The sequence below is a fragment of the Pyrgilauda ruficollis genome, unplaced genomic scaffold (genome assembly GCF_017590135.1).
Source record: "Pyrgilauda ruficollis isolate IOZ18807 unplaced genomic scaffold, ASM1759013v1 scaffold15, whole genome shotgun sequence".
Taxonomy (NCBI): Eukaryota; Metazoa; Chordata; class Aves; order Passeriformes; family Passeridae; genus Pyrgilauda; species Pyrgilauda ruficollis.
This window is the reverse complement of record NW_024513654.1, coordinates 15,148,131-15,163,370: the sequence shown is the minus strand read 5'-3', so window position 1 is coordinate 15,163,370 and position 15,240 is coordinate 15,148,131. Positions and strand designations below refer to the sequence as shown.

Below are 15,240 nucleotides of genomic sequence, written 5' to 3'. Positions count from 1 at the left end.
ATTTCCTTATCCATAGTAGGAGCTGTTGGTGCTACAGTGCAGCTGCTGGCATAAATTCAGTTACTGTTTGTTGCACTACCTTTGTGAGAGCCACAGGCATTTCAGGAGACCGTTCAATACATGGCCCTTAAAAGGAGCTCACCTGAAGAAGTAAGTTTTCTGTTCTGATTACCTTGCTCTGCTGTAAGAAGAAACTAGTAAACAACAGAACTGAGGAGCAGGACAGATGTGACTGACAAACAAGGAGGTGTAAGTTCATAGGCACCAGTCCCTTGGCCAGTCGAGAGAGTGAAAGTGACACACATGACCTACCTTGCTTAGGATTCTCACCAGCTGAGAAACTGGTGAAATTTACCTGCAGTGGGCTATTCTGAAACATAGATAACCTAAGGGATCAGGAAAAAATACACAATCAGGATGAGATATTCCAATTACTGAAAAGCAAGTTTGACATTTAGAATATTCAAATTCCACTTGTTTACATGTTCTTAACAATCTGGGAAAAATTCTGCTATGAAAAAGAATGCAACTAGGTCAGTTCAGTGGATGGTACAGATAACATGGAAGTAAATTGTGGTGTTGCAGTGACTTTTAGCAGTAATTCAAAGTTCTGTTTTCAAATTAAAGGATGAACTGGACATGAACCTGGCTTCATTCATTTCTAAGTATTTTCCCTATAATTTCAATGCAAGTCTACCTGATAGTACAGTGTTTTATTATGCATCTGGAAATCACATGTATTTTAAAGAACTGTAAAACAAAAACCAAACACAATCACTCAGAAAGTTGTTTGCTTTCAGGGGCTGTTTGTCTCAGGGTTGCAATTTTACTAAAAGGCAGGACTGCTTTAATTCCATGTGTACAGAGACATTGTCTCCAACGACATTTAACAAATACAACCTAATAAATGTAAAGAACCAAATATCAGTAGAAGCTAATCTTACAATAGAGACCTGGTCTTTACTACTGAAATTTTCATTTAACTAATTTGCTTTGAAAAGAAAATTGGTCCACATACAAAATAAAATGGGTAAAAGCAATTCTAAGCTGAGCAAACATTGTCCTTTTTATCAGTTCCAGTTGTAGTGGTCTCTTGGCGGTAAATCATAATGGGATCTCTTGCCCTCTCCAGGTCCACAGTCTAGTGGCAGACCATAATTGTAATCAACTGTTACAACTGGTAATCTTTTACTTTGTTCCATGCTTCTGGTAGTTTCACCCTGAAAAGGCTTTCTTTCATAGTCTATTGAACTATCTTCTTGGTGTATGGATGAAGACGGGTGCATTGTTCGTGAAGAGTATGGTGCAAATCTGTTTTTTCCTCTATTAAATTCCTCTGAGGGATGCACTCTCCTATTGTCTTCAGGACAATGTGGTCGATTACTGCAAGAACACATATGACAGTGAAATTCTTAGAAATAAACCAGTTGATTTATTGCTGATGGCCACCACTAGAAATTAACTGTGTCTAACACTGAAAGAACAATTCAAACCTTCATTCTTGTTTTTACCCCCTGAAATTAAAATCCTCTGTATGGATATTGCAGACTTGTTTGTATTAATTTTCCAACTCTAGTGATTAAAATTACAACTCTTTACATTAAATAATTCTACTAGAGCAAGTTTTGTTTCAAGTGCTGTTTACCATTAAAATTCCCTCTTTACTGAGGATATCTTTATCTAGGGGACCTTTTTTTCCTAAGTCCATGTTTTCATTTTTGTGTACAATATGGAACAAAAGCTCTTTAGTACATAGCCTCAACAGGCAATAGTGTACTTTGGAAAGTATTTTAATTATTAATTATTCTGCAACAGAAGACTCATTCTCCTATAAAATACATATGGAATGGTCTAAAAATGCAGATATTATATATATATATATATATATACACACACGCACACACACACATTTAATTTCTCTTTACTCTCAAATATGTTCCTTACTTGGTAAAGTAAATGGTGTATAAAGCCAATTCAAAACAATCTCTAAAAATTTTTAAATCTTCTCCCTTACTGAACCATAGATTCAGTTAGACTGGAAAGGATCTCTGCAAGTAGCTAGGATGACTCAAACTAAGTCTCACTAGAAGAGTTTGTACAGGGGCTACGTCCATTCTTAAAGGATGTGGGACGCTGGCTCTGGGCAGCCCAGTTCAGTGTCCACCATCCCACACAGTAAAGCTCCACAGCTCGTTGTACACAGCACTTAGGAGTTAGATACAGCATCTGTGCTTTGCTTTTTTGCTCACTGATACTTGGATTTTCATATTCTGTAGTTCATTACCTTGAACTGTGCTTGTCAATGATTACATCAGGGATTCACACAATAGTAACACTCAAAACTCAGCAGCAATGGAACACAAATTATCTGCTCAGTGCTCAGATCCAACGGCTTAAACTGCATTTAAGCAAAAATATTAACACAGATTTTTACACTGTGCAGTTAATTTGTATTTCTTAGCTGGGAAACAGGGGGAGTAATACTACAAAGCTAAGCCAGGAAACAGTGTATGATACCTGATACTTACCTGTAATTTCTGTTAAAGTCATCATTATCAGACCCGTAATCCCTGTGAAGTGAAGGAGATGAGGAGAAATGAGGTTCTGGTACATTTTCGTGGGAAGGAAAGGACTGACTTCTGCAAATAACCAAAAGAACTGCATGTTAAGAAGACTGCCAACAGTTGTAAGATTTGGAAAAAAAATACACATCAAATGAAATGAAATATTTCTTCTTTTAACAAAGATTACTTAAATTTTTAATAAAAATTGTAGTAACTGTATTAATTTAATACCTCAAAATCACATGCTTCACTGTAATAACATCCTCTGTTTTAGCTGTACAATGGAACAAATTAAATCAAACTTAAGTAGTCCAATGAATCTGAAATACATTCTGCAATATTAAAAGTATTTTGAAATATGTCAGAACCCAACAGGTTTACTAGTAAGTGATGTACATATCTGTGAGAATATAATGCAAGTTCTGAAGCAGATTCCTAACAAATTATTAACTCATGGAATAGACAAAGGCAAATCAAACTTCCTTGTAGCACTCCTGTTTATCTGAGGGCATAAATAATATTTCATATCCTCTTTTGCCCAGAGGACTTCTTTTTAAGCATAAGTTTCTGTACAAAACAAAGTGGGACAAGAGTTTTGTTTCAAGCTGACTAAAAGGCAAAGGAAACACAAATTTTAAAGAAGCACAACCTTCTAATTAAGGAAACACTGGCTTTTGAAACTGTGGCACTCCAGCTTACATCAAACACTTCCATAAGTCAAAACAAGAAAAGTTAATGAACTGATCATTTATACAGAAAAAGGATGATTGATTTTTTTAAAATTATTTTAAAAAATAATTTGAAATTTAAGTTAAAACTGCTCAGGTTTACACTTTTATTCTCTAATTCTGTTCTTACAGCTCAAGGATGCTTTACCTGTCTGAACACCATTCACGTGGCAAGTCATTGTGACCTGGATGATCGTGAAAAGGTCTTGGCCTTTGTCCGTGCCCTTTATTACCATAATCAAAATCTTTAGATTGAGTCTGTTCCTGTAAGCCATCATAAGGCTGAGGGTCATGAAAAGGTCTGCACCTTTGTCCAGGACCTTTATTATCATAATCTTTCAGTTGCATCTCTGTTTTTAAGTCATTACGAGGCTGGTGATCATTGAAAGGTCTCAACCTCTGCCTACGACCCCTCTTAACAAATTCAAAATCTCCCAATTGCATCTGTGTCTGCAAGCCATCATGTGACTCGTAGTCATGGAAGGATCTTAGTCTTTGGCCAGGACCTCTACTGGCAGAATCTAATTCTTTTAACTGCATTTGAGTCTGAAATTCATCATGAGAATGGTGGTCATGGAACAGTTTTCGCCTCTGGCCACGGCCCCTGCCACCGAAATCAAAATCCTTTGACTGCCTGTCTTCCTCCAAATCATTAGGAGGTGGATGGTCAGGAAAGGATCTCTGCCTCTGTTCCCGTCCTCTGTTGAAGTCAAAGGACTGTCTGTCTGCTTGCAAATCATCATGAAACTGGTGTCCATGAAAAGGTCTCAAACTCTGTCCATGTCCCTTGCTACTGAAGTCTAGGTCCTTCAGCTGCGTGTCTTCTTGATAATCATCATAAAACTGGTGATCAGTAAAGGCTCTTTGTTCTGGTCCCCTATTGTAGTCCCAGTTTCTCATCTGCACTGATGTTCTTAATTCATCCTGAGTTTGATGGTCATGGAATGGTCTTCGTCTTTGTCCAGGCCCCTTATTAACGAAGTCAAAATCTCGCAACTGCATCTGTCCTTGCAAATCATTGTGAGAGTGGTCATCATAAATTCTTAATCTTTTCCCAGACCTGTTGAGAAGTATTGAATATCATTCTTAAAAGTCCTACAAGTCATTAATGAAAACAATTCCTTTTTAACCAAGAATTTACATGAAAGACCTTAATCAAATATGAAGGTATCAAAATTATTAATAATCCAAACTGTATGTAAGATTATAAAACCCTCAGTGTTAAAGCAGAAGCTATGACAAACATTCAGTTGTAATTCTATAGTACTTGTTAAACTGGAAAAACCAGTGATTCAAAATTTATTAAAAATAACTGCAGATTATTGTAGAATAATGAAAAAGGACAGGCAAAGTAAAACTGAATTTTCCTAAAGTGAACTAATTACTTACAGACTTCTAACAGCATACATTCCCTTTCTTACCCTTATCTTGTTGCTTTTTTGTCAAATCCTGTAAACACATTTTATGTGGGTAGGCTATATTAATAAAATGTCTGTCGAGTATCTATGGTATTTTCAATAAGAAAAAATTCTTTTCTCTTGTGGTTTTTTTGTTTTGGTGGCTTTTTTTTTTTTTTTTTGTTTTGAATTCCATTTTTCAGCCTATTACCCCTGAAAATCTTCATTTGGGAACCGCTCTACAGGTCCTTCCATTGCATGTGGTGGTGGGATAATATCTTCATCTGCATCCCATACATCCATTCCAAGGTTACTAAGAGGGAAAAAAACATCTCACATAAGCTTCCTTTTCTAAAGCATACTACTGACAAAGAAAAAACCCATTTCCATAAAATTCTTCAGTTCTGAATCACAGAAATTTTATGTTAAGTAAAACTTACAGACAACTCAGAAAATATTAATCTTGTAAATTTATTTTAAAAATCTGACTCCAACTTAATCCTGCAGAGACGATGAAACAACAATAAAAGCAAAACAAAGGACCTTCAATTAATCTAAAAAGAAAAAAACCACTCAGGTATTAATTTTAAAATCCATTTACTGCTACAAGGCATCATTGACACAAATACCTTAGGAAGACGTAAAGGCTGGCTGTTCTTAGGAGCAGATGATAAGCATAACATTCTTAAACATCAGAAATACAACTACTATGAACACAGGGGACAAGAACAATGTTCCACTTTCCTGTATTTTTTTTATTTTTAAAACCTTTCTACCTTTTTTTTTTTTACTGTCTTGTTCTACAGTGCCAACAACAGCAGACAGATCACAGAGCTTACAAAGACATCTTTGCAGTGGCTCCTTTCAGCTTCTGAGAGAATACAGACTCAGTACATTTGTCACAGTATGATAAAAGCACAACAATGTTCAGTAGTAGCTGTCAGATTAAAAACAATCTTTCAAACTGTATACATTGAAAAGATGAACAAACTACACTGCACTTCATGTTATTCATCTGAGAATACACAAACAACCACACATGTTTTACATCTATGTGTAGTTTCATATTAGAGGTTTAAGAGGAAATTAATTTTGGCTTAGGACTGGAAATGAACTTTTAAAAGTGCCAGGAGACATACTAGAAGATGTTAAGCATACAACTAAAAACTTCTGCTCACCTTCGCATGGGCTGTGTCCTGAGATCTGTGAGATACACGAGGCCGTCCATGCGGTGACCTCTGGCATCGCCAAAAGCTAAAGAAAAGAAAACACAGTCTAATGAAATGTGGTCAAACTGAGCCACAAAAATGTGAAAGGCAAGTTTCTGTTCCCCATGAGATGCTGAATTTGAAACAATTCTAACTTGGCATTAAATATTTCGGCAAGCTGGCATCATTGCAGCATTTTTTAAAAAGACCCCTGAAACTAGTAGTGGTAGCAAACTATGAGTGAAAACTCTTTCAAGTAAAAATAAAAAATTTAAGCAGATAAAACATACTCCTCTTATGCTTTCAATTTGCTATTGCTCAAGTCCTGCCTGGAACAGAATCAACAGTCAGCTATAACATCTTCTATATAAGCCAGCACATGAAATTATTGAAAAGATACTAAAATACAATTGTTGTATTTGTGAGTTTTTAGTAATTGTGAAGTACAACCTGACGTGTGCCTTAGTTCAAAATATGTACCTACCCTGAATTGCTGCCTCTGGATCCCAGCCTTCAACATCTATAAGATACCTGAAGAAAAATATGACTATGTTATTGTCCCAAAGGGAACACAGAGTAATATAAGGATGCTACTTTTTGTGAAGAATAATTTCTGCTTTCATACAGCCTTACCTACATATAAGATAGCCAGTTCTATTAATTCCGTTAGTACAGTGCACGCCAATGAGTTTCTCTATCAAAAAAGGAAAGAGTTTTTAATAGTCCAGAAAGTAAAATTAATAGAAAGCTAGCACAATACAAAAAAAAAAATAAAATCTCTGCTTTTCTACCAAAGTAATAATAAATAATGCTTGCTATTTAAAAATTCTACTGTCACGCCTGTAAAACAAGAGACACATCCAAACAAGACACATGTCCTCTCCATGCTGGTTCTCTGCAGCTGCTAGCTCACTACTTCCAAACCTGTGATGGCTGAGATTTACTCTGCAGAATGTAGAAAAAAAAAGAGTGATAGCAGGTAAAGCACCTAACCTCAGCCACTGCAGTAACAGGAGAAAAAGAATAAAATATGGGTTTGAAAGCAAATCTCAACAAGCAAATGTAGAACTGAGGAACTTAACTTGCACATAATGCATCTGAAAGTATGAAAAGCTTAGGAGTATAATACATGGAGAAAAAAAGGACCAGTAATCTCTACAGAAATCTTTTTAAAAAAGATTATACTAATCGGCCAAAGGCTAAAACAGTAACTTACTACAGCTAGGGTGTTTCAAATGAGAGACTTCCAACAGCAACAGGGAAACTCTAATACAGTCATGCAAGGCACTGGTAAAACCCCATCCACACTATTTCTATTCATATTGAAGTGTAATGAAAAACAAACAAGTTAGAGATATATATACATGGTTTTTTTGTTTTGGTGGCCTACTATATATATTTAGAAAGGGCTACTATGTTGGTCATAAAAGAAGGAAGTCTGTAAAACCAAATCTGAGATACTGAATGTAATACTGGAGACAGAGAACAACAATACTTAAAGGGCAAAGCTGGTGGAAGAATAAATGTATAACTGATTAAGTTTTAGGCTAGATTTTTGAAGAAAAATTATCATCATCAGAAGAAGAACAAAGTTTTGGCAGAGTACTGACAGATGGTCTTTGAAACAGGACATAGATATACTTTTGAATGCCATAAAATATAACTGAGACAAAATATAACTGTTTGCCACAGATTGTGACAGTCAAATTGCCACATAAGTTCATTACAAGTTGATGTCCTAACAACTCAAACACTAAAAAAGACTCACCTTCTTAAAATGTATTTGTAAAAAGAATTCTGAGATATTTTAGGGATTATCTAAAACAGAGGCCAAATTACAAGGAGGAAAGATCTCTCAAGTCAGAAGTTGCATAAGCTCTGCCAAAATGCCCTTACAAGCTATAATACAATGCCCTTACAAGCAGGTCAATATCCAGTAAGAAATCAAGAACTGATTCTCTCAAGATCAGATTTAGATACACACAATTTTTTGTCACAAAAAAAAGCACTAGATCCAAACCAAAAGAAAACTAATAATCACCAGGTAATTTCCTTAAGCCAAAAAAGAGCAAAGGAAGAACATACAAACTAACTTCCTGAGCAAGGACAAAGGCTTTTTCTTATACTTTTTCATCTTTCCAGTAGTTCTAATTCAGGCTCTTATATCTGAAATTTAGGTCAGAACTTTTTCACAAAACAGTTGCTCACTCACAGGAAGACCCTGGTTATGCTTTGCAGTAAAAACTGTATGCACTTGGGCAGTTAATATTTCTACTTTCTCAAAGGAACCACAGCAAACATCACAAAAAGGCCTGAAACAATGGTCCACCATTACTGGAGAAATAAACAGGTAAAATCTGCCTATAAAGAATCAAAAAAAAAAAAAAGAAGTGGGAAGTTTAAAGTTACAAACACACACTAATTTATTTATACAAAAAGCACCTTATCCAATCTCAGCAAGAATTCCCTGTTGCACAGACACTGAAACAGCAGCACAGCCACACTGTGGAAACACTGACACTGGGTCTGTAATCAGATTTTCAAGAACTGTTCAGATCCGAGGGCAATAATGGATTCCTAAGGCAAAGAACACTACTACAAAGAACCATCAGACTAAATGGACTGAAGCTGCTTACACATATCAGTGCCCAGTGCCATCAGAGACCCACAGTGCTATTTCAAACATCCACCAAGGGCTGGCAGCTGCAACACTCAGGATGGTAAACAATTGGGTCACACACAGGAAGGCCTTGCTGCAGTTACTTTGACACATAACACAAATGAGTCTATTAGGAAGGGCATTAAAGTTACCAGTCATTTAAAAAAAAAAAAAAAAAACATGTTCTGATTGAAATAATACATAGTTGCTTGTATAATGGATCTTATTATGATAATAAAGTGAAAAGTGCTGCAGAAAGCCCGAGATCCCTGGTGTCATAAATGTTATTGAATATTGAAATTAGTAAATGACACTGTTAGCACTGAAATAAAATTTTGGTGAGTTTTTTTTTACAGCATAGGATGCTGATATTTACCATTTCCTGCATTTTCCCAAAGGAATTTTCTGACCCACTTTTTGAACTGTAGGATAGTAGCATTATCAGGGACCTCCAGTCCAACAGTATAAAGTTTCTTATACTGCACACTTTTAGGTAAATCCTAACAAAAAAAGAAAAAAAGCAATGGTAAAAATTACTGGGGTCTTGCAACAAGGAGAAACCTTAAGCAGCATCTAACATAATGACAATGTAAAGCAGTTGTTTAAATCCTGAATAGAAACTGAAAACAATCTTGACACAATTCTATAAACTCTCAGAAACTATCAGTAACATTTCTACATGAAAGACCATGTCAAACGAGGAACCGTTCCTACGTAAGATTTATTTATCCCTGCTAATAAGGCTGCACATTAACTAAGGGACCGATTTCTTGGCATTCCATTCTAACCCATTTTACAATTATTAGCAGTATTTATCCCTCCTACCCACAAATTCACATACAAATTCACTCCCTTAATGCCTAGAGCCCATGTGCATACAAAGATTTGCATTCTGATACAACACTATCATTTATTCTCCTCTTCAACAGGAAGCTGATTAATCACAATTGTTCGAACCATTGTGATGGCAAAAACTTTTAAATTGATAAAGCAGTTTAAAAATGTACACCTTCTTAAGTGGACTTCACTGAGCATCAGTAAAAAGAACCACCTAGGAATAAATGAGAATATCTTCAGGATGAGGGATATAACTCTTCTGCACTTTTTGTGCAGTGCCTGGCACTGAAGTCTTCATCCATTACTGAGTTACCATAATATTAATAAGCCATAAATGCAACTAGCTGGGAGAATGAACTATTTCCTCCACGATAAAACATTTATTTTCTATTGGAGACATAAAAGTAGGCTAGATAGTTTGTCTATTCCAATTCAAGGTAAGAAAACGTGTGAACACTTTAAAACAAAAGTTGCAGTAACTATTTTACATTTTTATTAGGCTTTTGTTACCTTAACTTCATAGTATCGCGTGGTGTATGTTAAATCGATAATTAATCCAAGCTCCACATTTAGGGCTTTCATTGCAGCAATTAAGTCTTTTGGTGTAAATTTCTGGGTTGGGGTAAGCCTCTGGTTAATTGCCTACAAAGAAAATGGAAAAGAAATCTTTTCTTTTTACATTCCAATAATAAGACATTTGTAATATTTATCTGTTTTAATTAGTACTAGGAAACATCAATATTTAAAAGAGTGTTTAATTATCAGAACCACATCCATGTATTATACAGGTAAGAGGAACCCAAAAGAAAGCAAAAATTTATGTATTCCTATTTAGATGAAAATGCAAGACCATGTGAGCATTTCTGCTTGTACAGTGTTAACAAACATTATTAAAATTAGCTCTAATTTGATAGACCCAAAAATTCTGAAAAATGCAGCATGTATATATTGATTTCTCTGTAACGATAAAAAGCAAAACACTACAATCTACTTCCCCCAAACAAATTTTGTCCTGCACAGTAACTCAAAACTAAAAGTGTATTTCACATAAAACATAAGAAATTGTGATACAAGAGTTCATTTCTAAAGGTTTAACTTTCTTCCCACAAATGTTGTGCAGACATTTTTATCCCTCCTTCATCTCCTGACAGAGTGTACTTGCATATCATTTAGGACTGGGGTATATTAAATAAGACTAAATATCGTGACTAAGAAAGCTGTGTGTTGGTGGATAATGAATAATTCATTTCATTTGACAAACAGTGAGAAAAATGTTTACTCACCCTATTGTAGCTGTGGTTTTTGAAATGTGTTCTTCACTTTAGGTATGAAAATGCCTCATATACTCAAGACTGGATTTTCTCTGAACAGTGCACTTGTCCATTGTGGGAGCCTTTTGACACAGGCTCAGCCAGAACCAATAAAGACAGTGGCAAAAGATGCAGCAGCCTCAACCACCTGTCAGTTCCTTCGTCAACAAGAAATTCAAGCAGACTGGACTCAGAACTATTGGAAAGGAAGGCAGCCACAGACCACATACTTCTTAGAACCACAGATGCTATAGGGTAACTAACCATTCCTTGTTTTGACTGTACAGATTCTAATGTAAAATGCTAGCAAGCACTTGTCTCGAGTCTGGAAACAGAGACAGGAAACCGAAGTAAAGAATAAACAGCAGGGCAGTCATATCAAAGCAGGTATGTGATTAGGAAGCTTGAGCTGAAAGGAGGAGGATTGAAAGGAAATATAAAGTATTCAGTCCTATGTATTTCAGATACCAGTGCATTGCTGAAAAAAGCGGATGTTGTAGAAATTTAAACAAAATGAACATGAGCCAGATATGTCACTGCTACTCAGCAGTGACTCTTAGTACAATCTGAAACTGAACTTAACAATTTTGAGGTGACAGAGGTGAATCTGCAAGAGGTCTATGGTAGAATATTAAAAAATTTTTACTATATGACATGATAGAAACTGAGAAGGAATGTAATTTACAAAAATAAGGTCTCTTCAAACATACTGATTGAGTAGACAGTCATATGTATTATGAAACACTATGTTTCGAAAGGCTTGCTGGAATTTTCTGAAAAACTCCTGCCGAGTCCTCAGTAGTTTAGGTGTTTAATAGGGCTTTGAGAATGTGAGAAATCTGAACCAATTCTAAAAATCCTCCTATGGCATGGGTAAGAAATTGCTCAATTCTTACTACACTACAATGTTACTGTTAGCACTATAATGGTGATGTGAAAGACAGAAAATCCTTCCAAGTAAACACATGTTCTTTACTAACATCACATCTCTAAGACAACAACCCTGTATCTTCAAATACTGAAAATATGTTTTTTCCCTTTGGGAGAAATCACCAATCAAGTTCCTAATAAACAGCAAAGAAGCAAACTGCTGCATATTTAAGAGGTTTGTTTGACCAATTTAATAAATAATAGGAGTTCCAACTAACTATAACCAGTCAGGTCTTCAGCGTTTTCAGACAGATTGACTGACCACCTCTGCAAAGACATCACAGGCTAGCCAGTTACACATTTTATGTGTGTTCTGCCACAAACTCCATGACCTTCAAGTCTCTGGCAGACTTGTCATTTCCCTGTCTTGCGTAGTTGAGACTGAACAAACGGAAGGGACAGAAACGTTACAGATTTTGCATCCTTGGGTACCAGACTTTATGTCTGGACAAGACAGCTTCCTAGAACAGAGATCTATGCCCCAGTGAGACCAGTAGGACAGGAAATGAATAACAAGCTGATGTGGAGCAGTCCTTGTGACAAGAGCAAAGAAGCCAATTATAACTTTCCTGGATTTTGTATTCACAGCTTGATTTGCTGACCGGCAGTCTTGGTGGAAAATCATACAACTGCTGTACAATCCACCCACATCTTGGAGAACAGGACATGTTAAGTGTGAGATCCTTGGTGCCCAAGCAACCAAACTATCATCCTAAAGCTGTAAAAGCAGCTGCAGGAAGGAAATCCTGCATGTCACTTCAGTCATTCCTAATAAAACTGAACTGAATGGTGGCTGAAAACATAATAGGTAGTAATATACCCAAATAACCAAATTTTTGGTGTATGAATACTAGAGAGCAATCTGAAGACAAAAGCTTAGACAGAACATTTCCCTTTAACTGCTAGAGTTATGTCAGACCACTGTACTTTCTTTAAAAGTGCTTAGAAACTTTTATTTTCCCTGTATCTAAAGCAAGGACTTGTAGAAGTCAATTTAAGCAGCACTTGTTCTATTTGCCTTTCTGTATAAATAAACACTAATTTGCCCTATGCCTCCAAAAAGGCCTAGGCACTAAAGAACTGAACAGACTCAACAAGACAACGTCCACGTTTTAGAAAGAAAGAATTTAAAGATTGAACTCAGTATACTTAGCAGCTTAGGATGGCACTTCACGTTAGCAAGATTCTAAAAGAAATACTAATAAAAGTACTCTTAAAATTAATTAGTAAAATAGAAGAAAAGTATGAAGACTTCTTTTTTAGCTATAATACATTCCACCAGATCACTGAAGCTTTTCACTTACGAAATTGCTAATTTGGATCTATAATTTTTAAAGCTCTGCAGTGGCTGGTATCCTTCAATGAGTGCTTAATTTCCATAAAATTATACTTTGGCTTACACTGCCTAAACTGATATTCATATCATAAACTCTTCCATATGATTTTCTTAAAACAGCCATGAAAAGATATTTAATAAGATTATGAATTTAGGCCACTTAATAGCAATCAAATGAAGTATGCTCATTGATTTAGAAGCTTGATTATTTTTAAAAGATAAATAAAAACAGTAACATCAGATATGAAGAAAAATAAGAAAAAATATAGAATGTTATTTTAAAAAGCCAGATGGTTGAAAGGCTTAGATCTGAATAAATTATTTTTCTAAAAACCTTTATTGAAATTTGCATGTATAGTCATGCTATTCTTTATTACTTTTGCAGTTTATCTAATACAGCCAATTTGCAGTTACTTTTATACATACCCCTTTTAAAGGTACTTTGAATGCAATAAATCTTGTTCCTGGTATAGGCTGTCCAACTGGTGTCAAACTCCGCCACCTGTAAGGACAGAAATATTAAATTTTAAATATTTTCAAGTTGCATGATTCAACAGAAGACACCTGCAGCACAAAACACATGAAAATTGCTGTTATCATAAAGTATAATTAGGTCCCCAAATTTGAAATTATTCCATGAAGCAATTTCAAAGTATCACCAGGACACTTGAAAAGAGTCTTTTCCCTTCCTTCTTCAACTTCCAAGAAGTTCCTCTCCTCAAAATGGCAGGATAAGTAGCACCAATATAAAGCAAAGCAGATGTGTAAGGTTCAACAGGTAAAAATGTATTGTTGTAGTTGGTGGACATTTTTCAACCTGACTGAATCAAACACCTTAAAAAAGTTGCCATAGGCACACATCAATCATTTAATTGACAAGCAAAGTTAACTTTCATTAAATACAAATCATCTGTATTTTTCAATATGCTTCTTTTTCAAAGAAACACTCTTGATTGAACTTTCTCTCACCATTTTGAAAAATACAGAGAATATTCCATCACACCAAAACCTACCACAAATCACCAATAAGACTTGTTACAACACTCAAAACACCTGTAATTCCAAAACCACAAAGAGCTGGTATGCACAAGTTCTACATTGTGCTGAAAAAGCTCTCCATATATAATATTTCAGAGATTTAAATTTTTAAAAAAGGATGAAAAGCATTATCTGAAGAGGAAAACAAGTTAATCAGCAGATCAATTTTACCTTCAAAGAGGTAACTTTCTAAACTTAGAACTATTATTTCTTCTTCTTCTGCAAGTGCAAATTGTCTCTATAACCTAACAAGGTGCAGCTGGATGACTTAAAATCTACACAGGCTTTTTGCATTTTTGGCTAATACCTCAACTATTAAAATACAAAACATTTCCACTAGATTCTTTAACACTGGTGTCCATTCCCTTGCAATTTTCTGAATTAATGCTTAAATTAATCTCTCCCTTTGAAATGAGCATCCAACAGCTTTCTGATGTTCATAAAACTACATAATTTAATTAAATAAACCAAATACTTAATTTTAAAATATTCTAACCCTGAGTACTTGGCTTTGTTCACAATTCCCATATTGAACCATGAAAAAACTAGAAGTTGGCTGGAAAAGTTCTCAATGCAATATCCATAATTATGTTTATCATAGTATATAAATAACAACATCACCATTCAGAGATGCTTGGAAGTAACAAAAGGAAACACAAAGCAGGGTGACAAAGTGTATTTGATATTAACCAATCACATAACAATCTCTACAGCCATGTCTTTAGGACTAACTTCTCTCTGTAATCTTCATCATGAGGCCAAGAACAGATCAAGGATCACAGTGCAGACATCTAAGTACTTTGTTTAATAGAAAACACACGAAGCAACAAAGGAGTAAAAACAACTCATCATTAGGAAGGCTGTTGCAAACAGCTGGTCTCTAGAAGACAGACACAAGGAGAGAAAGTGTAAGGGCAAGCTGGAGATGAGATCACTGAGAGCTGTTTCAAATAAAACCTTTTACTAAATTCTAAATTTTTTTGCAGGATAAGTCTTCTTAAGCGAATTCTCAAGTTTGTAAACTCTGGAGTCTGGTAGCTTTATGCTTGCTGTCAAGTATGAAAACAAAAATCTGAGACGATGCTCCATTTACTCCTATTTAAGAGATGTAAATTGTACATGAATCAATTAAGATCACAAATTCAGTGCTGTTTTAACCTGCTTTCTCTTGGAAATCTATGAGCGGAAATAAACCATAATTATCATAGATAGGAACATTTAGAAGTCAAAAAC

At 35.3% G+C, this 15,240-nt stretch overlaps 1 protein-coding gene across 1 annotated transcript; it reads right to left on the bottom strand.

Annotated features, from left to right (window-relative positions):
- Nucleotides 1–243: 243 nt before the first annotated feature.
- On the bottom strand, nucleotides 244–13,479 carry LOC121350118 (the record flags this gene model as incomplete). Its single annotated transcript, XM_041461155.1, has 10 exons — nucleotides 244–1,383; nucleotides 2,529–2,639; nucleotides 3,441–4,352; nucleotides 4,901–5,002; nucleotides 5,868–5,943; nucleotides 6,382–6,428; nucleotides 6,531–6,591; nucleotides 8,933–9,056; nucleotides 9,904–10,035; nucleotides 13,396–13,479. Coding segments are annotated over 10 exons (1,962 nt in total), but the record flags the coding sequence as incomplete, so codon positions are not given.
- Between the last annotated feature and the right edge of the window lie 1,761 nt (nucleotides 13,480–15,240).